At 53.8% G+C, this 26,030-nt stretch overlaps 2 protein-coding genes across 3 annotated transcripts in view; both read left to right on the top strand.

Annotated features, from left to right (window-relative positions):
- SPTBN4 (spectrin beta, non-erythrocytic 4) overlaps nt 1-9,343 on the top strand; it is a 111,492-nt gene extending 102,149 nt beyond the window's left edge. The window contains exons 28-36 of the mRNA XM_049901564.1: nt 2,177-2,315; nt 2,419-2,503; nt 2,916-3,112; nt 3,594-4,201; nt 5,213-5,282; nt 5,924-6,216; nt 7,390-7,563; nt 7,720-7,762; nt 8,927-9,343. Of these exons, the coding sequence (XP_049757521.1) occupies nt 2,177-2,315; nt 2,419-2,503; nt 2,916-3,112; nt 3,594-4,201; nt 5,213-5,282; nt 5,924-6,216; nt 7,390-7,563; nt 7,720-7,762; nt 8,927-9,085 (1,768 nt within the window). The 3' untranslated portion in view covers nt 9,086-9,343. The remainder of the gene's footprint in view (nt 1-2,176; nt 2,316-2,418; nt 2,504-2,915; nt 3,113-3,593; nt 4,202-5,212; nt 5,283-5,923; nt 6,217-7,389; nt 7,564-7,719; nt 7,763-8,926) is intronic.
- A 1,017-nt stretch (nt 9,344-10,360) lies between these two features.
- On the top strand, nt 10,361-24,176 carry SHKBP1 (SH3KBP1 binding protein 1). 2 transcript variants are annotated; one of them, XM_049900629.1, is made up of 18 exons: nt 10,361-10,474; nt 10,699-10,752; nt 10,865-10,910; nt 11,018-11,091; nt 11,445-11,503; nt 11,754-11,834; nt 13,407-13,565; nt 13,646-13,736; nt 13,828-14,018; nt 15,172-15,287; nt 16,064-16,151; nt 16,261-16,377; nt 19,332-19,502; nt 21,161-21,316; nt 21,704-21,800; nt 23,076-23,254; nt 23,500-23,611; nt 23,725-24,176. In XM_049900629.1, the coding sequence occupies exons 1-18, from the start codon at nt 10,389-10,391 to the stop codon at nt 23,954-23,956; spliced, it is 2,109 nt and encodes a 702-aa protein (XP_049756586.1). In that variant the 5' UTR covers nt 10,361-10,388; the 3' UTR covers nt 23,957-24,176. The 2 variants fall into 2 exon arrangements, with proteins under 2 accessions (XP_049756586.1, XP_049756585.1); XM_049900628.1 differs by having other exon boundaries at nt 23,497-23,611.
- The last annotated feature ends 1,854 nt before the right edge of the window (nt 24,177-26,030 follow it).

The raw sequence follows: 26,030 nt of genomic DNA, 5'->3' as shown, positions 1-26,030 counted from the left end.
ACACGATGGCTCTATGTGGGTGTCCCCCCTCCCACCCTGGGAATCACTTGCTGGGTCCCCTGCACCTAGCCGCAGATGAGGGAAAGAGTGGGGAGGATCACATGGAAGGTTCAGGGTCTAAGCCTTCCTTCACTCACATTCTGTCAGCCAAGTGGCCCTAACCTGTCTGCAAGGGAGGCTGGGAGACAGTCTGATGGTATGTGTGCCCAGTAAGGGGAGGACTTGACAGTGATGGACATATAACATCATTGCCGTGGTTCCTGGGCCTTGACCCGACATTCTTTTACTCTGCAAATAAGTACAAGGGCCTCCTAAGTACCAGGCCTTGCCCTCATGCAGCTTACCTTCTGAGGGTGCAGACAGGCAACAAATAAGTGAACAAATCCATACATATAAAATTTCAGTCACTAATTCATGATATAAATGAAAAGGAAGCGGGGGGGGGCGGTGGATAGCTGGGCAGATCGCTTTGAGATGTGGCATTTGAGTGGAGACCTGAATGAAGTGAGGGGTGAGTCAGGGAAAGTTTTGGGGGAAAGGCTTTCCAGGTGGAGGGAACAGGAAGGGCAAAGACCCTGAGGTGGGTTGTAGTTAGTCATGTTTTCGGAAGAGGAAGAGTGAGAAGACCATGGTGGCTGGATAGAGTGAGTGATGGAAGGGAGTGGAGAGTGGGAGGAAATGAGGTCAGAGGGGGAATAGGGCCTGGAAGCCACGTGCACACACACACGCACAGTGAGGGGTTTGCCTTTTGTCTGAGTAAGATAGGAGCCATGGGAGAGTTTAGAGCAGGACAGTGGTGTGATAGGACGTACCTTTGAAAAGGAGTACTCCAGATCCCTCCCTGGGAACAGACTGTGGAGGGCAAAAGCAGAAACAAGGAACCTGGTGGAGAGGCTGTTGGGTCGCAGTAATCTGAGTGAAAGATGATGGTGGCCTGGACCAGTCCACAGATGTACAGAAGAAAGACGTGATTGGTTTTAGGGTTTAAAAAACCTTTTTATTTGGAAAATCTCCAAACATACGCAAAGGGAGAGGTAACAGAGTAGCATCACCCAGCTTCAACAGCCATCAACATTTGGCCAATTTTGTTTCATCTGTACAGCCCCCTCCCTTCTGCTGAGTTATTTGAAAACAAATCTTGGGCCTCCTATCGTTTTGCAGGATACATTTCAAAGTTATAAATGTTTAATCGGACCGATGGGTTGGCTGCAGGGACTGAGGGGAAGGGAAGGATGAGGGCTGAAGAGTGAGTGAGCTGACTGGGTTGGGGGATGTCAAGGGAGGGCAGATTTGGGGGACCAGGGGAATCGAGAAGATCACTTTAGACATAATGAGTCTTAGTTAGGAATCATTATATGGTGGGACCTTCAGGAATAAGTTTGGACATATTAAGTCTTAAATAAACCCATTGCTGTTGGGTCGATTCCAACTCATAGCAGCCCTAGAGAACAGAGCAGAATCGCCCCACGGGGTTTCCAAGGAGTGGCTGGCGGATTAGAACTGCCGATATTAAGTCTTAGAAAATTATAACCCCTGTCTGGTGGGACCTTCCAAAATTGAGAATTTGTTTTGGACATATGAAGGCATAGAATGGCTCTGTCCAATGAGCAAGCCACAGCTGTCAGCCACATATACGATTTTCAGTTTTTCTTGTAGTGACATTAAAAAAAAATAAAGAGAAGCAAGCAAGATTAAATTCAATATTTTATTTAACCCAGTATACTCAGAAATGATCATTTCAACATGTACTCAGTGTGAAATTAATGAGATATACTGAATATTTTTTATACTAAATCTTCAACATTGGTGTATATTTGACACTTTGAGACATCTCAATTCGCACTAGCCACATTTTGAGTGCTTAATTGCCATGCGTGGCTACCATATTGGACAGTGCAAGCTTCAAAGGTTAGAATCATTGGCAAGTGGAGCTTTCAGAATCACAGCTACGGAAAGTTAAGAAAATTAGATCTTGACACCCGAGAAGGTTAGAATCACAAAGGTATGAAGTTTTTGCACCTTGGAAAGTTGGGGTCGTTGCATCAGTGCAGGATCCCAGAACCTGGTTGTAGAAGGTGGGTGTCCCTATGTGGTATGGACCCCCAGCCTTGTCAGAAGCTTCGTATGTGAGGTAGGCCAAGGGACTTAAGAGGTCACTGCCCACCGCCCGCTGCAGGGACGTGTCATCGGTGGAGCTGCTCATGAACTATCACCAGGGCCTGAAGACCGAGCTGGAGGCTCGGGTGCCGGAGCTGACTGCGTGCCAGGAGCTGGGGCGCTCTCTGCTGCTCAACAAGAGTGCCATGGCTGATGAGGTGGGGAGGGGTACAGGGGGCCCCCTCTGCCCCTCAGGCCTGTTGGACTGGGAGCGGGAGGCACCCCACCCTGATGCCTCTCCTGCCTGCCCCCCACTCCCAGATCCAGGCACAGCTAGACAAGCTGGGAACCAGGAAGGACGAGGTGTCAGACAAATGGGACCGCCATTGGGAGTGGCTGCAGCAGAGTGAGTGGGAGCCCAGATACACTTGGCTCAAGGCACAGGGAATAGTCCACCACGAAGGGACAAGGCTCAGAGAGTGACACTGGTTTTCACGTCACTCAAGGGAACCAGTGGAAAACATGGGGGCCAGGAAGGGTGAACGAGGAGCTTGCCTTGCCATTGAATCCCTAGTGGCAATCACCTTGGGGGGTGAGCGGGTGCCCCAGGCATAGCTTCAGCCTCTGCCACACCTGCAGAGCCCAGAGGGGTGTGCCAGGATGGGGGAGGTGCAGGGGGGCTTGGGGAATCTTAGACTGAGTAATCTAGGCTCTGAAGGGGGAAGGAGGGGTATGGAAGACCAAAGAAAGACACTGCCCACGAAGGGCCCCCGGGAGCCCCCAGCGCCCTTGCCCCCCCCCCGCATGTCTCCCCTCAGTGCTGGAGGTGCACCAGTTCGCCCAGGAGGCGGTGGTGGCCGATGCCTGGCTGACAGCCCAAGAGCCGCTCCTGCAGAGCCGCGAGCTGGGCAGCAGCGTGGACGAGGTCGAGCAGCTTATCCGGCGGCACGAGGCCTTCCGCAAGGCAGCCGCTGCCTGGGAAGAGAGGTTCAGCTCCCTGCGGCGCCTGACCACGGTCAGCACCCCAGATCCTGCCCCAGCACCCCCCCCCATAACCTTCCCACCCTTCTCTATGAGATGGATATACCTGGACTCAGTGCTCAGCCCTGTGCTGGTGACAGACCCTCCTTGCTAGGCTCTCAGTCCAGAGGGGGAGACAGACTTGTCACCAGACAGTGAAAGTCCAGAGGGGCCAGGGCTGGGACAGAGGAGCCACAGCAGAGGGGCCAGCAGACAGAGAAGGCCCAGAGGAACTTGTTCCTGCCTGGGTGGTTTGATCTGAGGCTCAAAACATGAGAAGCTACTATTGTAATAAAAACAGAAATAAGTGTTTGCAGAAGAATATAGGAATTAAGCACAGGCCTGGATAACTTTGCTTTTTCAAGGAACTAGTACAGTCCCGACTGGGTAGTGAGGCCCACAGAACCCAGAACTGCCTTTCCTAGACCAGCCCACCCAACCCTTCCCTCTTCTGACCCTGGCTTCTCTATCCTCAGATCGAGAAACTCAAGGCTGAGCAGAGCAAGCAGCCACCCACGCCCCTACTGGGGCGCAAGTTCTTCGGGGACCCCATGGAACTGGCGGCCAAGGCGGCGCCCCTGCTGCGGCCCTCAGGCCTGGAGCCCCTGGCCCGCCGGGCCTCGGACACGCTGTCAGCCGAGGTGCGGACCCGGGTGGGTTATGTGCGCCAGGAGCTCAAGCCGGAGCGCCTCCAGCCGCGCATCGACCGGCTACCGGAGATCCCGGTGAGGGTGGAGCCCACATCTCTGCCGGCCGCACCCGAGGACGCGACAGAGGCCCCCAGGGCCCCCGCGGTGGCGGAGCCAGACGCGCCGGGGCCCGAGCGCCCGGAGTCAGCTGATCACGCTGAGGAGCTGCCCAGGAGGCGGCGACCGGAGCGCCAGGAGTCAGCGGATCAACCCGAGGAGGCTGCGCGGAGGCGGCGGCCCGAGCGGCAGGAGTCTGCGGAGCACGAGGCGGCACACAGCCTTACCCTGGGCCGCTACGAGCAGATGGAGCGGCGGCGCGAGCGGCGTGAGCGGCGGTTGGAGCGGCAGGAGTCCAGCGAGCAGGAGATGCCCACCAGAGGAGATCTAGCCAAGGGGTGAGGCCCCATGTGGCCAGGGGGTGAGAGAAGGAGGACACGGAGAGCTCCTAGAACCGCGCAGCGCCAGCGGAGGGAGCTCAGAACTGCCTAATGCCACGATGGTGGCACCCATTTTGCAGAGGCATATGAGGCTGAAAGACTGCAGGAGATGTGCTCTTTGCCCCACATAGGCAGACCTTCCTGATGCCAAAGTCTCCAGATTCTCAAACCTTTGGGTGGCTGGCCCTGGGCAGTGATCTTGTCCTCTCTGTACCTCAGTATCTCCTTTGGCCTAATGGTGGAACCCTCACCTCCCTGATTGGAGATAAGACCCTTTCTCACAATAGCACTGAATCCTTTTAACAGTCTTGTGAAGTGGGGGCTGCTGTCATCTTCCATTTTTTGGATGGAGGAACTGAGGCACAGAGAGGGCAAATCGCTCAGCCGGGACTTGAACCCCAGCCTCTAGGGCTCCAGTATTAACCTGAGGGTGTTATGCAGGTCAGCGGTGCCCAAAGGAGGCCTCTGGTCAAATATGTTTGGAGATGATGATTTCTTGACCCCATTTTAACTTAATATTTTGTGAACATTTGCTGAGTGCCCACTCTATGCCTGGTGTGTGTTGGGGACAGTGGTGACGGAAACAGCACTGGGCCTACCTTCATGGGGCTCACAGTCCAGTGGGAGACAAGGACCTGTCACCACACGATGATGACCCAGAATGATCAAGGCTGGGATGGGGGGAGCCCACAGGGCTTGGGGGCTCAGAAGGTGGGTAGAGCAGCATGTTCAAAGGCCTGAAGGCACCAGTTTGCATGCCTGTTGCTCTTTGTGCTACTTAAAACTCAAGGGGGAGATGTTTGGTCCTCCACTTGGCAGACGTGTGCTGAGCACCTGTGGTGTGTAAGGTGAGCATCTGAGAGAGGAGGCTACAGTAGACAGGGGCCTGACATTTCAGGGTAAAGGGGGAGGGCTCCTTGTCCAGCCAGGCACTCCAGTTCCATTGGGCCTTTCTTCCCCCACCCCCAGGAAGGCCACCTTGGCTGACATTGTGGAGCAGCTGCAGGAGAAAGAGGCAAGTCCAGGGCTCCCTGCTGGGGTAAGTTGGCCTTCGGGATGGAGGGGGCATGGGGTTCCTCTCCTCGGAAGCAGGGATCAGGATCCCTGGAACAGCCAGTGTCCCACCTGAGCCCTGCAGGGAGAGCAGCACAGACTCCCAGGGGATGGAGAGGGTCCCCAGATGCTCCCACATTCTGCCACTTAAGAAGATGGGCTGGGGCTGGATGGGGAGAGAGGAATTTCTCTTCCCCCTAGGAACGTCTGCCCCCAAACAGGCTCTCCAGACTTCCCACATCTGTCCTGGACTCTACATTTCTCCGCAGCCCACTGGGTCCAAAATTTCCCCACAGACAGAAGGAGGGACTCCTGAACCTCCCCCCCCCCACACACAGAAGGAAACAGCTGGACACCTGCCTCCCTGTACCCTTTCCTCCAGTGACCTAACTCCGTCCCCTGCTATCGTGAGGGATTCCAAATATGAGTCCTGATAGATTCACTTCCAAGAGTGGTGTTGGGGGAGGGGGGTAAGAATTGGACTTCCAGCCCTGGGTGTTCCCAGGGTTGCTGGGAAGAGGGACGGCCCCCCCAGGCAGATGGGACACTCAGACCCATGAGCTCCCCTCAGACAGATGACCCCCACACTTCCTATGGACCGTAGCCCTCTCCCCTCCCTCCACACAGCCGTCGCTGCCTCAGCCTCGCGAGCTTCCCCCCGGCCGCCTGCCCAATGGACTTGAGCCGCCGGAGCGGACACCTCGGCCGGACCGGCCACGGGCGCGGGACCGTCCCAAGCCGCGACGGCGGCCGCGGCCCCGCGAGGGTGGTGAGGGCGGGGGAAGCCGGCGCTCGCGCTCCGCCCCCGCCCAAGGTGGCTCCGCCCCCGCGCCTCCGCCCCCGCCCACCCATACAGTGCAGCACGAGGGCTTCCTGCTGCGCAAGCGCGAGCTGGACGCCAACCGCAAGTCTTCCAACCGGTGAGCGAGTTGGGCGGGGCTTGGGAAGGCGAAACCCAAGCTCAGGGTGTCCAATGAGTGAGTAGGTGGGCCTGCGGGGAGTGATGTTACCCAACCAACCGGTGGGGTGTAGGCGGGGCCTGAGGAGGGGCGGGGCTCAAAGGCAAGGAATCCAACCAATGATTAGGAGGAGCGGGGCTACACTCAGTGGGTCCAATGGGGGAACGGGTGGAGCTAGATAGGGGCGGGATCTCACCGAAAGTGAATAAATAGGCACCCAGTCTCAAAGCAAACAACCCGGGGGTGGGCTATAGCTAAACGGTCACCTGGGCGTGGGGTCTAGCCTGGGGGGGTTCCACTGACGGGTTAGGTGGAGCCCATCCAACCAATGCGGTAGGTCTAGCCTTGGAGTTACAAATTGGGGGAGTGTCTGAAAAGTGATGGAGCCCAAACTGAAAAATAAACAGACGGGTTGCATGTGAGGCACCTGTTTTTGGCTTCCACGTCGGGGCGGGGCTTAACTGTGAAGTGTTCATCCTTGGAGTCCGGTTCCCGGTTATCCGATACCTTTTTGTCCAACCAAAAAGGGAAGCTTTTGGCGACAAGCGGGGCCTAGACACAAGACATGAAGTGGGCAAGGCGGGTTTTGCAAGCAGGGTCTGGAAATAGTCCACGCAGTATGGATATTATGGCTTCCTTGTCCCTACACCAACGTGGGGCTAAAGAGTGTATTTTACTCTTGGGGAACTTCCTTCTGTGTTGGGGCTGCAACTGGATGGGAAGACAGGGATTTTTCTTTCCCTACAATAGGCCAATAGATCTTCCTTCAGGGAACTCCATGGGAATGGAGGCGTGGCACAGTAAGGAAGGATGTCCTGGATTGAGGAACGTGCCTTAGCAAAGACTTAGTGCAAAAAAGGCTTAAATCCTGCCCTTGGGAAATCTAATATGGGGGAGATACAGAAGAGCAACCCCAGCAGAGGCCAGTCTGGGCAAATGCTTGGTATGGGGAGGTTCAGACCCTTCTCTCAACTCAGCAACAGCCACAGCAGGTACCCCAGACATAGGGCCCAACTAGGGCAAAAGTCCAGCAGTAGGCCGTTTCAGGCACATTCAGCCCGGTGAAGGGCGTTAATGAAGAGGAACCGGGCAGAGTGCTGTGGCTGTGCTTCGAGCCCCGTCTCGTCACCTCAGGTCCTGGGTGAGCCTGTACTGCGTGCTCAGCAAGGGGGAGCTGGGCTTCTACAAGGACTCCAAGGGACCGGCATCAGGGGGCACACATGGTGGGGAGCCACTACTCAGCCTGCACAAAGCCACCAGCGAGGTCGCCAGTGACTACAAGAAAAAGAAACACGTCTTCAAGCTCCAGTGAGCCCCACAAGTGGGCAGGCGGGGGAGGGAGCATTGGAGGCCCAGCTTCACCCACCCAACAGGACCTTGGCTCTCCTAGAGGACAGTTGGTGGGAGGGGGTTGGGGTTGGGCCTCTGCTCCAGTTTCCCCAAGTCCTGCGTCCTCTCCTGCAGGACCCAAGATGGCAGCGAGTTTTTGCTCCAAGCTAAAGATGAGGTGAGATCTGGACCTTTCCCTCCCCTCTGTGGGCCTCAGGAATGGCACCTGGCCTGGAGTGATGGGCTGTGATGGGGGATACACACACCTGAGTTATCAGGGTTGTGATGGGAAGCTCAAGGGCCCTGAGAGCCCAGAGGTTCCTCACCAGCCTAGTGAGGGGAGAGTTCTGCCCGGAGGCCCTCAGGACAAATCCAACCCCCTTGCCTCGGCTTCTGAGCTGAGAATGGAAAGAAACTGAAGAGGGGGAACTCGGCTATAAAGGAGGTACGGGGTGATGGTGGCAGTGGGAACTGCAAATGTAAAGGAGCAGAAGTGAAGACTTGCAAAAGGTTAACTGTGGTACCGGAGGACAGAGTTCAAGGAGGACAGGAAAATGGTCCAGAAAAGGTTGGATATTGCAAGGCATTGTGCGCCATTTGGAAGAGGTCTGGATTTTATCCCAAGGGCACTGGGAAGCCATGGTAGGGCTTTGAGCCAAGGAAGGTTATAGTGGTACATGAGAAAGACCCTTCTGGCTGCCACATGCAGGGTAGATTGGAGGGGGCAAGAATAGGGGTTGGAAGCCCAGGAGGCCACCAGGGCAGGGACTCAAGTGGGAGAGGATGTTGCTGGGACAGGGCAGGCCTGTGGGGAGGAGAAGAAGAAGTAAGAGAGACAGGAATCAGAGTGGACCCCAGGGCCTGGGGCAAGGGGAGAGACCAGGGAGGAGGAGGAGGAGGCGGCATGGGGGTGGAGTGAGGATGTTGGAGGATAATAACTATGCTCGTTATCTCATTCAGTCCTCACAAGAGGAGATGAAGCAGGCCTCTCTGTGCCTTCGTTTACTTATCTGTAAAATGGAGATAAAAATAGTTCCTTACAGGAGGGTGGTTGTGAGAAATAAACAGAACATTCAGCACAGGGCCTGGTACTTGTCAGTGTTCTCTCCCAGTGTCTGCTGCTGTTATTGTCATTGTTGTTTGTTGTTGATCTCTATAGTGGGAGTTACTAGAGTACCTGTTGTGTGGGATTAATCCATACAAGTGCTTAGAACAGAGTCTGGCACATAGGAAGTGCTATATAATTGTTTGCGTTAGTAGTAGTAGTAGTATCCCATTTAATAGATGAGGAAACTGAGGTTCAGAGAGGGCAATACGGACTCTTTTCCGTTTCTCCCCCTAGGAGGAGATGAACGGCTGGCTGGAGGCGGTGGCTGCCTCGGTGGCCGAACACGCAGAGATAGCCCGTTGGGGCCAGACGCTACCCACCACGTCGTCCACAGACGAGGGCAACCCCAAGCGGGAGGCAGGGGAGCGCAGGGCCAGTGGGCGCCGGAAGTGATTCCCCCAGCCCAGGACTTGACAAGTCTCCTGCCCCTCCTCTCCACTACGTGGGCACAAAGACACTTTCTCTTCTGCAGGGGCTGGAGCCCCTAGTTCCAACACTGCGGACTTGGCATGATGGGCACTGGAAAGGAGGGGGCTTCTCCTGCACCCCCAAAAAGTGGCGGAGGGAGAGCTGCCCAATAGCCATATCTCGGCCCCTTCCCGCTGGTCACCTCCACCCCAGGTGCTGGGGCTCCATTATTTTTATGCAATAACTGAGCTTAGGGGGGGCGGGGTGGGGGCTAGTTGAGCCAAGTCCCCTGCCCCGACCCCCAGATTCTGCACCAAGAAGCTGGGGCGGTGGGGGCAATAATTCCTGCTCCCCTCTCCACCAGAGGGTTGGGAACGGGGGCGCTGGTGAGGTCCCCTGGACCGTCCAGGGTGCTAGGGGGTGGGGAGGGGACGCCTCCTCCCCGCCTTTACCTCACTTCCAAAGCTGCCTTGAACTTTGTCTGGGAGGGAGGAATGTGGGAGGCCCTAGCCCCCCACACTCCGCCGCCTCAGAGCCATGCGGTTAATTACTGACTTAGTTTATTTTTGCAAAACGTCAACCTCCTCCTCCCCTGCCCCGCATCCGCGAAGGCTTTAAATGCGAGGGAGCGTCAAAGCTCAAAACTGTCTTCCTCTCTCCTCTCCCCTCCATCTGTAAATGCCCTTTTATGAGGGGTGGGGCGAGGGGGAGCCCTCCCCCTGCATGCTTCTGGCTGGAGCACCTCCCTGGGGGTTGGGTGAACGGGTTGTGGGCAGCCAGGAGAAGCCACTGGGGCCTGAGGGTGTGGGGCGGTGTGACGGGCGCACACTGTAAGTACCTATAATAAATCTTTTGGCTTTGACGGTCTGTGATGGTTGGTTCTCTTTTTATCGGCCGCGCCAGGATTGGGGGAAGGCTGTAGGCGGGACCGCGGGTGCGGAGAATATCTAAATGGCTCCCGTGGTGTGGACTGAATTCGGGGTCCAAGCACAGGGTCCCGGACGAGGCACCTAGATGCCATACCTAAATAGGAGACCCTGGAAGGGATGGGGAAGTGTTTTGTTAACCCGCAGCAGCTAAGCTTCCCTAGAGTAGCCGCCGGGTCCGCCCCGTCCGAGCCAGTAGAGAAAGGCCCTTTAAGGAGGCGGGCATATTAGCTGTGACGAGCGAGGGCACTATCCAATCGCCGGCGGCTCCAGGGCCCACCGACCCAATGAGCATGCGGTGGGGGCGGGGTCTGGGTGCACACGCGGAAGCTGGCACAGGCTGGCCGGCTCGCTTAGGGGCCATGGCAGCAGCGGCGACTGCAGCTGAGGGGGTCCCGGGTCGGGGGCCTCCCGGGGAGGTGATTCACCTGAACGTGGGGGGCAAGAGGTGAGTGTAGAGGAGCCCTTGGGGTCGGGGAGTGGAGTGGGAGTGCCCGCCTCTCCTGGGGGGAATCCCTGTCCGTCAAGGATTGCCCCGCCCCCTTCTGGAGGCGCGAGAGCCTGGAAAAGCACCGGGGGAGGGGAAGAAACTCGCCTGATCCTGGGGGAGGGGGGTCGCATCCCTCCAATTACCCCTATCAGCTTATGCGTCCACTCACCCTCTCTGCCCAGATTCAGTACTTCCCGTCAGACTCTCACCTGGATCCCAGATTCCTTCTTCTCCAGGTGATCGGGAGAGAGAATTTGGGGTGGGAGGGGGAGAGGGGCGAGAAGGGAAGGGATGGAAAGACCTAAACTCTCCCGCCCGTAACACTTGCTCTGGGTACCCTCACTTCAGTCTTCTAAGCGGACGCATCTCCACGCTAAAAGATGAAACAGGAGCGGTGAGTAAGACTAGGGGAGGAATTGGGGGGCCGGTAGGAGGAGGGGCAGGACTCCCCACTCGGCCCGGCTCTTTGCCCTGTCCATCCTCTGCCCCCCTCTCCCACAGATCTTCATTGACAGGGACCCCACCGTCTTCGCCCCCATCCTCAACTTTCTGCGCACCAAAGAGCTAGACCCCAGGTTAGCATGGAGGGCAAAGGGAGGGGGTCCCCCACCTTCTTCACTCCCTGAGAAGTCTCTTCTCCCCCTCAGAATGTTCACTTAAGCTTCACTGTATTAGAATTCTCATTCAGAATCATATTAAATTGCTCATATGAAAATTATATGCCCCCAGAGTCCACACACACACACACACACACACACACACGCACACATCCAACCCGCATGTCTTTACTCAGAATCTTGATCCCGTCAGAATCGGTGCCCCTGGGGATTCTCCGTGCAGATTTGAAACTTCCTTCTCAGAATTCTCTGCCCCCTGTCCGCTTCCCTCGTCCCTCAGACCCTGACTCCTAGTTAATTCTACTACCCAGGGGTGTCCACGGTTCCAGCCTCCTCCATGAAGCCCAGTTCTATGGGCTCACTCCTCTGGGTAAGTGGAGGTCCGAAATTAGCATTCTCATTTGCATAGAACACCAGCTTTCAAGTGAATCTCCTTGATTCCTCCCTGCCCCTCTTCCCCCTCCCTCGTGAAAGAGGGTTGAGTTAGAGCTGAGAACACTGGCTTTGGTCTTGGGTCCGAAAGTAGCGATGGTATTCTGTGGGGAAAGAGCTGGGGAGGGGAAAGGAGTCTGTTTCAGTACCCCCCCCCAAGTCCCAGCCTTAGAGTTGTTCTCTCTCAGTTCGTCGCCTGCAGTTGCGGGAAGAGCTGGATCGATCTTCTTGTGGAAATGTCCTCTTCAACGGTTACCTACCCCCACCAGGTGGGCACTCCTTTCAAATGGATGGGGTCGTGAATTAAAGACTACATTTCCCTCGGGCCCGCTTCTTGGATGCCTGTGCCGTTAGCCCTGGGACATAATGGGAGTTGTAGTTCTGCATCAGATGCTTGGGCTGATCCTGGGAGAAGTAGGAAACTGCATTTCCCATGAGGCATTGGGCCATCGAGTCTTTTTTTTTTGAAGCGCAGAAGTGTGCCCCAGGGCCTGATGGGAGTTGTAGTCCAGGTTTGTTTTCCTTGTGGGGAGCCTTAGGAAGAGCTAGGATCCTTTGCATGGAGGGGAGAAATATTAAAGGAGAGTTTGTGACTACTACCTTCTTGAGACCCTAGAGCAGCTAGCCCGCTGGCCATGGAAAATATGCCCCAGGGGTTGTTGGGAACTGTAGTCCGCTCATATCCCGGCTCATAGCGACCCCATAGGGGTTTCCAAGGCTGTAAATCTCCGCGGAAGCAGACAAGCACATCTTTCTTCCGGAGCCGCTGGTGGTTTCCAGCTGCCAACGTTTCAGTTAGCAGTTGAGCGCTTTCACCACTGCAACCAGGGCTCATACTAGGCTTTGCTTGTTGGTGGAAGGAACAGAGTAGGGAAATTGTAATTATAGCTTTACTTCTCTAACCTCAGTCATTACCGACTGCCTTAATGCGGTACCCCCAATGTGAAAACCTGTGCTATTGTTTTATTAAGTTAGGTTTACTTGGCTTTCAAAAAATATTCGTTTAAATACAAACTTTGTACCAGTGCTTTTATACCACAAATAGGAAGTAAACATGAAAAATAAACTCAAAGATACGGTAGTTGTTGTTAGTGCCATCTTAGTTGCCCTCAAGCCAGCTTCAACTCAACAGAGTGAAAAGTTGCCTGACCCTGCCCCATCTTCATGATTGTTGGTAACTGGACAGTTTTCTGCTGTGATCCATAGGGTTTTCACTGGCTAATTTTCAGAAGTAGATGGCCAGGTCTTTCTTCCTTTTTTTCTAACCCAAACAGTGTCATTGAATTCTGGCTAGATGCTTTTGCCTCCCAAGGGCTTACCTGCTCTCCATTTATTCAAAAGGAAACATTAGGGAGCGTTAAGGAGCCCTGGTTATCCCTGGCTGCTAACGGAAAGGTCAGCGGCTGGAACCCATCAGCTGTTCCTCAGGAGAAAGAGGTGGCAGTCTGCTTCTGTAAAAGATTTACAGCCTTGGAAACCCTATGCGGCAGTTCTACACTGTCTTATAGGGTTGGTATGGGTCGGAATCGACTCACCAGCAACAGGTTTGGGGTGGTTTTTGTTTTTGGCTATTAGCAAGTGTTAGAGAGGCTTCGTAATGGCACCAAACTAAGTCTTCGTCTGTGGCTGGACCCGAGGCACTAAAGAAGGAGTAACTCGCCGTGTGATTTAATACTGTTGAATGCCACGTCCCTGCACCACCTAAAATCTCCTCGCCAGGGGGCTGCGCGCCCTGCTGCGTGGGCGGGGAGTCAATGGCATATTTTAAGTGTTTGCCACGGCAGTCACTACTGTGGTCATTGATACTCTGGTGCCTCCACCCCCCCACCCTGGTACCGCAGTGTTCCCAGTGAAGCGGAGGAGCCGGCACAGCCTGGTGGGGCCCCAGCAGACCGGGGGACGCCCAGCCCCTGTTCGACGGAGCAACACTATGCCCCCCAACTTGGGCAACGCAGTGCTCCTGGGCCACATGCTGGAGGAGAAAGCCCCTCCTCCTTGGGGTATGTTTCTGTCTCCTGGGAGGTGGGGTGACTACTGGAAGCCCTGTGACCCGGCCCTGACCCTTCCTCTTCCCGGCCAGGGCTACCAGAGGAGCCGGGGATGGTACGCCTGGTATGTGGGCACCACAACTGGATTGCTGTGGCCTATACCCAGTTTCTTGTCTGCTACAGGTGCCTGGGGAACAGGGTGGCCCAAGGCTTTGAGCCCTGTTGGTAGGGAGGACTTGGGGTGAGGGCTAATGTTGTCCTCCCAATCCTACAGGCTGAAGGAAGCCTCTGGGTGGCAGCTGGTGTTTTCCAGCCCCCGCCTGGACTGGCCTATTGAGAGGCTGGCGCTCACAGCCCGAGTGCTTGGTGGGGCTTTGGGTGAGCATGACAAGATGGTGGCAGCGGCCACAGGCAACGAGATCCTACTGTGGGCACTGCAGGCAGAAGGCGGTGGCTCCGAGATAGGTACAGTACCTCGGCTTCTCCACCTTCCCTGGGGAAAACGCTGTGCCCTTCAGAATTCCACCCCAACCTGTGGCCCCATAGAATTATGTACCCATCAGAGTTCTGTGGCCTATTAGAATTATCTGCCCCGTCAGGATTCTGTGGACTGTAGAACTGTCTTGTTGTTAGTTTCTTTCTCGTTGGCTCTGACTCGTGGCAGCCTTATGTATAACAGAACAATACGTTGCCCAGTCCCATGGTGTCTTCATGATCGTTGGGTTGCTGGCGTCCATTGTTGCAGCTATTGCATAGCACCTTCTGACCTAGGGGACTCATTGTCCAGCACTGTATCAGACAGTATTCTGTCGTGGTCCATAAGGTTTTTATTGGCCGATTTTTGGACGTAGATCACCAGGCCTTTCTTCCTAGTCTTTATTAGCCTGGAAACTCTGCTGAACCTGTCTACCACGGGTGACCCTGCTGGTATTTGAAATACTGGTGGCATAGCTTCCAGCATCATAGCAACACACAAGCCCCCACAGTATAATAGACTGACAGATGGGTGGTGGGTAGAACTATCTACCCTGTTAGAATTCTGTAGCTTGTTAAAATGATCCATCCCATAAAATTCTCAAACCCATCAGAATTCTCTGTCCCATTAGAGCTCTGTGCCTGAGTACAAGTCTCCAACCCTTTAGAATTCTGTGGCCTATTAGAAAAATCCACCCACCTACAGTTCTCTAATCCATCGGAATTCTCTGCACCATCAGAAGAGTGTCCTGCCCCGTTAGATCTCTCTCTCTTTTAGAATTCTTCGCACCAGTATAATCCCAGAACTGTTGGAATCTGTGTTCCTATTAGGAGTCTCTGACTTGTTAGACTAATCTGTCCCCTAGAAATCTCAGCCCTCGTGAGAATCCTCTGCTCCACCGGCATTTGTGCCTTATTGGAAATCTCGACCGTGTTAGAGCGCCACCCTCTATCACAGTCCCATGCCCCATCAGAAATCTGACCTGGTGTAACCCCCTAATTCCTGCTGGAATCTCTGTCCCGTGAGGCTTCCAGGGCCCAGCTGAATCTTCTGGCCCTTGATGTTTTTCCTGACAAACCTTCCTGCCACCCTTCCCCTCCGCCATGGAGTGGGGGCCTGGCTGAGCCCTCTTTGCCACTGTAGGAGTCTTCCATCTGGGGGTGCCTGTGGAGGCCTTGTTCTTTGTTGGGAACCAGCTTATTGCCACAAGCCACACGGGGCGTATTGGGGTGTGGAATGCCGTCACCAAGCACTGGCAGGTGAGAGCTCCAGCCAGCCTGGCTTCCTGCTCCGCGGGTGGCCAGACTGTACAGATCCACGGAGGGGTTCCTTTCTGCCCTTGCCCTACTGGGGAGAGCCAGAGATACCAGCAATGGGCCACAGCCTGGGGGTATATGAATAAAGGGCTAAGGAGCTTCTGGGAAGACTTCCTGGAGGAAGGAGCTATCCAAGCTGGAATGAGTTTGGAATAATAAATGGGTTTGGAAAGGAGGAGAGAGAATCCGCAGACACTGGGTGGGAAGTGGGTGACGGGGAGATGGCACAGGAGGCAGAGACTCAGAGAGAGACGTGCAAACATGTACATGTACAGTGTTGCTTGTTTCTGCTAAAGTGTGAGTGTTTGGGAGAGAGATAGAAAGAGACAGAGGCCAAGAAAGAGAGAGAAGGAAACAGAGGGAGAGAAACAGACAATACAAACAAAACCAGGAGGAGGCAACGAGAGAGAGAGAGAAGGGTGGAGACAGAGAAACCAGGACTGAGTGACCGTGACAGACGCAGGGACATAGAGAGAGAGGTAGAGGTCAGAAATACGCAGTTGAGGAGGGCCAAGAGACAGGTACACAAAAAGGAGCCCCAGGGAGAACCAGAACAAGACAGAGACAGAAAGAGGGAGGCCCAGAGTGGGCGAGGCTGGGGAAAAGCAGCCTCCAAGCCCGGTGGGTTCTGTAGACGAGAGGAACAGGTGTTCCAGGAGTGGTCTCAGTGGAAGCAAAGGCATGAAGGGGCCCACGGCCATGGCCTGCCCTGCCCCCAGGTCCAGGAGGTGCAGCCCATCACCAGTTATGACGCAGCCGGCTCCTTCCTCCTCCTTGGCTGCAACAACGGCTCCATCTACTATGTGGGTGAGCAGCGCCCGGCACCCAGGCGCCTGAGAGGCACCGCAGGAAATGAGCGGGGGCACAGGCTGGGGCACCTCAAGCAAACCCACTCCACCCTCCCTGCCCACCCCAGATGTGCAGAAGTTCCCCCTTCGCATGAAGGACAATGATCTCCTTGTCAGTGAGCTCTACCGGGACCCAGCGGAAGACGGGGTCACCGCTCTCAGCGTCTACCTCACACCCAAGACCAGTAAGCTGTAACCCATGGCTTCCCCCTACTACCATCCCCAGCCGGCCCCAGCCCATGACTGTCTCTCCACCACTTGTGTAGCATGACCTAGTGGGATTTACTGGGAGAGGAGACAGATTCAACTCTCATGTAGTCACTCAACAAACATTTATGAGCAGCACTTGTATGTGAGCACTGTTCTAGGCTCTCGACCATGCAGGAGGGCCTCTCCACCAGGGCAGAATTGGCCACCAGTCATTAATCTTTGTGTTTCTTTCCCATCTCGGTGATTAGGGCATGTCTTAGTTTCTTAGTGCTGCTATAACAGAAATTTTCACATGTGGGTGGTTTTGAAGAACAGAAATTTAGTTTAGGAGGCTAGAAGTCTGAATTCAGGGCACCAGTTCTAGGGGAAATTTCTCTGTCCATTCTAGGGGAAAATTCTTGTCTCAGCTTCTGTAACCCTGGTGTTCTTGAGTTCTTTGGTGATCTCCATGTGGTGTCTATCCCCCAATCCCCTGTCTGTGCTTGCTTGTCTCTATGTCTAATCTATTCTTTTTCCTTTTTTCAATTTTATTGTGCTTTAGGTGAAAGTTTACAGTGCAAATTAATTTCTCATTCAAAAATTTATACATGAATTGTTTTGTGACATTGGTTGCAATCCCTGCAATGTGACAGCACTCTCCCCCTTTCCACCCCAGGTTCCCTATGCCCATTCGTCTAGTTTTCCTGTCCCTTCCTGCCTTCTCGTCTTGCTTTTGGGCAGGAGTTGCCCATTTGGTCTCCTATATTTGATTGAACTAAGAAGCGTGTTCCTCCCGTGTGTTTGTGTGTTTTATAGGCCTGTCTAATCTTTGGCTGAAAAGTGGGCTTCTGGAGTGGTTTCAGTTATAAGTCAGTAGGATGTCTGGTGGCCACAGTCTTGAGGGTAATCTGTTCTTTTTATATCCTCAAAGCAATATAATAGGATTATATCCACAGGTATAGGAGTTAGGACTCCAGCACATATTTTAGGGGGGACAGAATTCAATCCATAACAGAGCATGATGTTTGCATTTTCATAAAGCAAAGAGGATGCATGTTTTACAGTGCATGATGCCAAGGTCTCTAGCTTGGGTCAGTTTTTTTTTTTCTTGACCTCAAATACAGAGGAATAGGTTAATTGTTTTTGTTTGCTGTTTGTTTTTATTGAGTTATAGTTCACAGGCCATACAATTCACCATTTTAAAATATACAATTCAGTGAGTTTTAATTTATTCACAAGGCTGTGCAATCATTGCCACTGTCTAATTCCAGAATTTCCATCACCCAAGTTAACTTTTAGGTGTGGTGTGAGGTAGGGATCAGGCTAATTTTTCCCATATGGATATCCAAGTCTTCTAGCAGGAATAAGTTAATTATACATCTAATTTCAAAGCATAGTATCACCTTCCTTCCACATAAGGCCCCTGTCTTGTTTCATTGATTTAGTCCTTTTTCTCTTCATCTCCCTCCCCACCACATGCCACCATTCTGTCATGTTTAACATTCATCTTCTCATTGGTATGAGCCCTTCCAAAATAGGTATTGTTTTTGTGGACTTTTTTTTTTTTAATTTATGCAAATGGTATTGGGCTGTGTATCTCAGTTGTCCTCTTACTCTTTTCCTACTTTGCCTGTTATGGATTGAATTATGTCCCCCAAAAACGTGTGCCAACTTGGCTAGATTATGATTGCCAGTATTGTGTGGTTGTCCACCATTTTGTTATCTGATGTGATTATCCTATGTGTTGTAAATCCTGCCTCTATGATATTAATAGAAAACCTTGGTGGCATAGTGGTTAAGTGTTTAAGCTGCTCACCAAAAGGTCGGCAGTTCAAATCCACAAGGCACTCCTTGGAAACTATATGGGGCAGTTCTACTCTGTCCTATGGTCACTATGAGTAGGAATTGACTCGACAGCAACAGGTTTGGTTTTCTTTGGTGTGATATTAATGAAGCAGGATTAGAGGAAGTTAGGTTAATGAGGCAGGACTCAATCTACAGGATTAGGTTGTATCTTGAGTCAATCTCTTTTGAGATATAAAAGAGAGAATCGAGCAGATAAACAGGGGCCCTTATACCACCAAGAATGTAGTATCAGGAGCAAAGCAGATCCTTTGGACCTGGGGTCCCTGCACTGAGAAGCTCCTAGACCAGGGAAAGACTGATGACAAGGACCTTCCCCCTGAGCCGACAGAGAGAGAGAGCCTTCCCCTGGAGCGGGCACCCTGAATTTGGACTTCTAGCCTCCTGGACTGTGAGAGAAGGAATTTCTGTTTGTTAAAGCCATCCGCTTGTGGTATTTGTTACAGCCGCACTGGGTACCAAAGACTGTGCCCCAGATTTAATAGCCACCCATGTTGCTATGCACAGTCCTAATCCATTACTTGTGACCGCTGCACAAAATGGTCCAGCCAGATGTTACCTACCCACATTCCTGAGCATGTTCCGTTAAGTTTCTGACCGTTGCAAAATTATTTTTCCCCTGTGGAAAGTTGGCAAGGGGCTGTGAGTCCCTCAGACACACTCTGTTACATTTCCTTGTTTTGCTTTCTGTGTCTGTTTATACGTCTTTTTCTATGCTTTTCTGTCTTTCTCATTCTGTCTCTCCCTGTGTCTCTGTTTCTGTATCCTTCCCTGTGACTTGGTTTCTTTGTTCCCTGTGTCCCTCTATTTCTCTGTCTCTCTTCCCTCTCTTATTACCACTGTCTCTCTCTCTCTGGCTTTATGTCTCTGGTTCTGTCTCTCTCTCTCTTTGATCTGTCCTTTTGTTTCCCCGGCTGGCCTCCGTTGTTTCCTCTCTCCTTGCTTTCTGACTCGATCTCTGTTCTTTGTTGCTCTCTCTGTCTCTCTCTCTCTCTCTGCCTTGGTTTCTGTCTCTCTATGACCCTGGCTCTCTCTCCATTCTTGGCCCTTGCCTGACCACCTCTTCTTTCCCTGCCCCACTCCCCAGGCGACAGTGGGAACTGGATCGAGATCGCCTACGGCACGAGCTCAGGGGGTGTGCGGGTCATTGTGCAGCATCCTGAGACGGTGGGCTCGGGGCCCCAGCTCTTCCAGACCTTCACCGTGCACCGCAGCCCCGTCACCAAGATCATGCTGTCGGAGAAGCACCTCATCTCAGGTGGGTCCCCGGGCCTGGCATCTGGAGGAGAGGCAGCTCAGACAGGCATGAGAAGCCAGGATTTCCACTGGGGAGGGACGTTGTGGGGTCGAGACCTCTACGGGGGAAAGAAGTTTGAACTGGGAGGGAATTGTGGAAACAAGAGAATACGTGGAGGGAGACCAGACTGGGCAGGGTGAGCTGGAGGGTGTAGAATTAACCAACTCCACAAATATGTGTTGAGTGCCTACTGTGTGCCAGGCACTCCTCATTATAAACAGGACAGGCAAAGTCCCTGCCGTTATGCAGCCAACATTCTAGTGGGAACAACAAACATTAAATAAACATATAAAAAAAAATAGACCTGTTGCTATTGAGCCGGTTTTGACTCAGTGACCCTGTAGGGCAGCGTAGAACTGCCCCCTAGGGTTTCCAAAGCTGTAAATCTATACAGAAGCAGATTGTCACACCTTTCTCCTGTAAAGCAGCTGGTGGGTTTGAACCGCCAACCTTTCAGTTAGCAGCCAAGTGCTTAACCACTGTACCACCAGGGCTCCAAATAAATATGTAAAAAAACCAGACCCATTGCCATCGAGCCAATTCTGACTTATAGTGACCCTATAGGACAGAGTAGAACTACCCATGGGGCATCCAAAGATGTAAATCTTTATGGAAGCAGACTGCCACATCTTTCTCCCACAGAGCGGCTGGTAGATTTGAACCGCTGACCTTTCGGTTAGCAGTCAAGCTCTTAACCACTGTGCTACCAGGGCTCCAAATAGATGTATAAAAAAAACTAAATATGTTGCCGTGGAGTCGATTCCGACTCATAGTGACCCTATAGGACAGAGTAGAACTGCAAGGAGCAGCTGGTGGATTCGAACTGTCGACATTTTGGTTACCAGCTGAGCTTTTAACTACTGTGCCACCAGGGCTGCATGGACCTATAAGTCAATATCAGGTGATAAGAAGTGCTAGGAATAAAAATAAAGCTGCGTGGGTGGCTACAGAGTATTGTGGAGGCTTGGTAATTCAGGGAAGGCCTGAGAAGGGACCTTTGAGCAGAAATGAGGGGATGAGCAGTAAACGATTGACAGGGAAAAGTGTACCAGGCAGAGGGAATAGCCACTGCAAAAGTTCTGAGGGGAGGCTATTTGGTGTGTTTGAGGAAGAGCAGGGAGGCCCTGCAGCTGTGCAGAGACAAGTGGAAGAGATGAGGTCAGGGAGGGGACAGGGACAGGTCAGGTGGGGCCTCGCGAGCTATGGAGAAGACACTGGCTCTTACTATGACGGAGATCAACTCACGGGAGTGATCTGAGCAGAGGAGGAGTGTGACCTAACTCAGGCTCCTGCTGGCTGCGTGTGGGCAACAGGCTGGGGAAGGGGGAAGTGAGCAGGGAGACCAGAGAGGAGACTGCTTCAATGGTCCAGAAGGGAGATGAGAGTGGACGGGATCAGGGTGGGAGCGGTGGAAGGGATAAGGTGAGATCAGACACAGTAACTATTCTGCAGGTAGAGCCAACAGGCTTTTTGACCATTTGGATTTCTGGGGACAAGAGAATTCTTAGAAAGGGAGGAATGCAGAAGGGGCAGAATTCTGCCATTGAAAGGGATTCCCCTGTGGCTGAGGAAGTTGAGTCGCAGCCAGGCCTGACCTTCTGCTGCCCTGTCCTCCTCAGTCTGTGCAGACAACAACCACGTGCGGACATGGTCTGTGACGCGCTTCCGTGGCATGATTTCCACCCAGCCGGGCTCCACCCCGCTCGCTTCCTTCAAAATCCTGGCGCTGGAGTCGGCAGACGGACATGGCGGCTGCAGCGCGGGCAACGACATTGGTGTCCACTGGCCCCCGACCCCACTGGCCCTGCCTGACCCCTCCCTTACCCTTGACCTCCCTTGATCCCCACCTGAGCCCTGTCAGCCTCTACTGACCTACCTAGCTGACCTGGTTGACCCCCATTGAGCCCTGCCTAGGCCCCATCCCCATTTGAATGCCTCCTGACCCATGACCCCCACTGTATTGATGCACCCTGATCCCTGATGTTCCTGAACTCCATTGGCTATTACTGACCCCAACCCTCTCTGTCCCTGGCCAACTGCAGCAGCCTGGGGTTGGGGCATAGCCTGGGATGGGGCTCATCAGTGGGGAAGGGAGCAGAGCCTTGGAGTCTGGAGGCTCAAGAGACCCCAGCTGGCCCTGACCCCCACCCTTGCTGGTCCAGGCCCCTACGGCGAGCGGGACGAGCAGCAAGTGTTCATTCAGAAGGTGGTGCCCAGCGCCAGCCAGCTCTTCGTGCGTCTCTCATCCACTGGGCAGCGGTGAGGACTATCCCATCAGACGAGGCGTGGAACCAGAGGAGAAGGCCAGACTCCAGCTGGGTCTGGTCACTGAGGCCTAAAGGGGGCCCCAGCCAAGGAGCACTGAAGGGCAGAGGCTGGGAGGGAGGACAGGCCTGTAGTTTGGGGGCTGGAGGTATCAAAGGTGTGATATAGACAAGTGGGAGTGGAGCTGGAGAGACCCCAGCCCCCTGCACTGGACCTCAAACAGAGATAGTCCAGTGTGGTCAGGGCTGTGACGGGGAGGCACAGGCAGGGGAGTCAGAGCTGGGATGGGGGAGACATGGGCAGAGGGAGACAGAGGGGTTGGGGCTGGGGCGGGGGAGGTGCAGGCAGGGGGTCAGGGCTGGGATGGGGAGGTGCAGGCGGAGGGGTTGGGGCTGAGATGGAGGAAGTACAGGCAGAGGGGTTGAGGCTGGGATAGAGGACACACAAACGGAGGGGTCTGGGCAGTGATGGAGGAGGCACAGGTGGAGGGATCAGGCTGAGACCGGGGGGTGGGGGGCAGGTACAGAAAGCTTTAAGAACCCAGAGGAGCTGCTTGCCCCAGCTTGGGAAGGGGGTCAGAGAGGGTTTCCTTGAAGAAAGGACTGTGAGCAGAGTCCTGAAGGATGAGTAGGAATGAGCCAGTGAAAGAAGGGAGGGGGAAACAGTGTACTGGGCAGAGGGAGCAGCATGTGCAAAGCCTGGGAAGGGTCAAATAGTGTCACTAGCCAGGTGCGTACAGGTGTAGGACCAGCACCCAGAGCTGGAGGTACAGGATGAGGCTGCTGGATTGGCTGGGCCTTGTGAGTCATGTGGAAGAGCTGAGACATGGCTGCGCTGAGAGGGATGGGTGGGAGGCTAGGAGGCCAGCAGCCCAGGGAGGAGGCTGGGACAGGTACCTGATAGGTGAGAGAGGATGGGACTGGGGCAGGCAGGGGCAGGGATGGAAGAGGTGCTCAGTCCTCCCAGAGGACCAGCCTTGGGGTGATAGGAGGGGAGGGGAGCATCCAGGTGAGACTCTTGTGGGGTCTCCCCTGTGATGGTAAGCAGACTGCGGGCAGAAGATCCAGTGGATGCGTGGAGTTGGAGGCTGCAGGGCCTGAGGGCTGGAGTTGAGAAGTCATTTGGGAAGGGATGAAGGGGCTGGCGGTCATCAGTGGAGGGGCAGGAACTGAAGCCCTATGGGGCAGTGGGGCCCAGGCAGGGTGTGAGGACTGGAAGAGGGAGTGGCTCAGGCCCCGGGTGGTCCGTTGTCACTGCTCCCGCCCTCAGGGTGTGCTCCGTGCGCTCTGTGGATGGCTCCCCCACCACCGCCTTCACAGTACTGGAGTGTGAGGCCTCCCGTCGGCTTGGCTCCCGGCCACGGCGCTACCTGCTCACCGGCCAAGCCAATGGCAGCCTGGCCATGTGGGACCTGACCACCGCCATGGACGGCCTCGGCCAGGCTCCTGGTACTCCCTGCCAGTCCTGAGTCCTACCCTCTCATGACCCCTCTTCCCCAGCTCTTGCCCTCCTTGCCCTTTGACCCCTTTACTCAGCTCCCCCAACCCCCTTTGTCTTTTAACTCTAGTGCCTTGCTTTAAACCCCTCTGACCCTTGTCCCTTGTCTCTGAATCCTTTCTCCTACCCGGACCCCTGATTCTTGCACTCTGACCCTGTCCATTACTCTGTGACCCCAACTCTTTGCCCCCAGCAGGTGGCCTGACAGAGGAAGAGCTGATGGAACAGCTGGAGCAGTGTGAGCTAGCCCCCTTGGGCTCCTCCAGGGGCTCTCTCCCCAGCCCCTCACCCCGCGCCTCTCTCACCAGGTGGCTGGTACTCCACTTCCCATGGCGGGAGAGGGGATCACACGGTGGCCTTGGGGGATGGGGTGGCCCAGCTCCATTATGATCACCTGCACTGACGCTCGTCACCCCCTCAGTCTCCACTCAGCCTCCAGCAACTGCTCCCTATCAGGGCGCCGTGGGAGCCCAAGCCCCCCGCAGGCTGAGGTCCGGCGCCGTGGGGCAGGCAGCTTCGTGGAACGCTGCCAGGAACTGGTACAAAGTGGGCCAGAGCACCGACGGCCACCAACACCAGCACCCCGGCCCTCCACGGGTCTCGGGGCTCCCCTTACACCACCCAAGATGAAGCTCAATGAAACTTCCTTCTGAACACAACTACCATAGTGCCTTTAGATACCCTGGTCCCAGTGGACTCAGGTGCCTCCCCGTTTCCTGTCAGAACCCTGGGTTCAGGGCCAGGGCGTCCTTGGAGTGGTTGCTGTTACTAAGCCCTTGCCTTCCCCCTTTTCTGGAAGCCAAAGTCACCCTCCCCCCAGTAAAAGTCCTCATTGCCAACACCTTGCTTGCATTTTTACAGGGTTTGGGAACCTTCAGAGAAAAGGTGGGGGAAGATATGGGGCCCAACCAAGTCCCTGGCTGTAGAATCATGAACCTCTGTCTCTCCTGGTTTAAGTAAAGAAAGGGAATGTATTGGCTTGCACTCTGCATCAGCTTCAGGCATGGCTGGATCCAGGGCTTCCAGAATCTGTCTTCCCATTTCTCAGCTTTGCTTTCCTCTGGGATGTGTCACTCTCAGGTTTTCCTCTCTCTGTGCCATGATGACTCCCAGCAGCATGTTAGTAACTTTTTTTCTCTTCAGCAGCAGCAAAAATCCCAGGACTGATTCTCATTGCCTTGATTTTAGTCACATGGCCATCCCTGAATAAATCATTATGGCCAGTCTGATAAATGGCTTTCATTGGCCCAGCCTGGACCTCACAAGCCAGGAGGTGAGGTCAGCTCCAACAGGAAGAGTGAAGGAGGAGTTCCTGAAAGGAGAATCAAGGTGCTATTACCTCAAGGTGTGAATGGCTATTCCGTTGCCGTTGAGTTCATTCCAACTTACAGCGACTCTGTAGGGCAAAGTAGAACTGCCCCATAGGGTTTCCAAGGAGTGGCTAGTGTATTTGAACTGCTAACCTTTTGGTTAGCAGCCAAGCTCTTAATGACCGTGCCACCAGGACTATAGGTAGGCAGAAACACAAATGTCAACTACATGATTGCACTTCTCCCCAACACTTGCACCCCCAACCTTGCCACCACTGCAAGCACTTTGCCCAGAACCTCTGACTGCCCAGTCCTTTGTTCTTTTCCCACACCAGAGAGGATGTGTGGTACAGGTTCAGCTCACCCAGCCCAGACATCCATGAGACTTTTTCCCCAAATAGTATCTGTTACTATGACCCCTCCTTTGGGGAGTTTCTGCATCTTTCCCTTGAGCCAATGAAGTGGAGAGAAGGTGGGTCAGACCAGAAACAAAAGATTTTAGAATATGATAACCTTGAAAAATGCATGGATTTTCTGGAATGCCAACACTTTGGGAACAGTTCAAAGAGAGGTCTGGAATGTTAGGCATGTAAAACAGAGGGATAGTCTGGAGTACTAGTGGGTTAACAATATTAGGGGGTCTCCCCTGCGTATCAGAGAATCCAGAACTCTAGAGGTTGCCGACAAAACGATTCTGAGAGTCGGTGGCTCCAGAACTGGGGTGTGAATCTCCACTGGTGGGAATAGTTTGCCTGCTAGGGATTCTGGAATGCTGAAAGTTATAGGACACAAAGGAAGGGACCTGGATTTCTGGGAAATGGAAAATACGGGGTATTTTTGGAATATTAGCCCTCCTAGAGTTCTAGAAGGTTCGTCTGCATTGCAAGAAATTCCATAATTGCAGGGAGTTCTGGATTGCTAGAGAACCTAGAACACTGGCAGGGAATCCAAAAGGTTGGTGATTCTAAAAACAGCCTTCTGGAGCGCTGGTGAATCTCAAACTCTGGAGTTCTTTTTGCATGTCAGGGCATTGAGAACACCGGACTATTTGAATGTCAGGAATTCTAGCTATTAGGGAGTCATCTAGAATATGGGAACGCTTTTTTTTTTTTTGTAATGCCCACAGCTCTAGACTACTCCTTAGGTCATTCCATTTATGCCAGAGAATCCAGGACACTCATGTTTCTGAGATGCTGGCGATTCTAGAATTGTGTGAGAGAGGTCAGGGAAGTCCAGAACACTAAAGGATAAAACAGTGGGGTGAATACACAGTGGGGGGAAGGTTCTGGAATGTCAGGAGTCTGGAACTCTGAGAGCTTCTGAGGGTTGAGATCAGATCCAGATCCAAGAGGTGACAATCATGGCCCACGGCCGGGGAGATCATGGCACTGATGGGAAAGGATTGGAGGCTGGAGAC

Source organism: Elephas maximus, chromosome 11 (assembly GCF_024166365.1).
Source record: "Elephas maximus indicus isolate mEleMax1 chromosome 11, mEleMax1 primary haplotype, whole genome shotgun sequence".
NCBI lineage: Eukaryota > Metazoa > Chordata > Mammalia > Proboscidea > Elephantidae > Elephas > Elephas maximus.
This window is presented reverse-complemented; position numbering and strand designations above follow the sequence as displayed.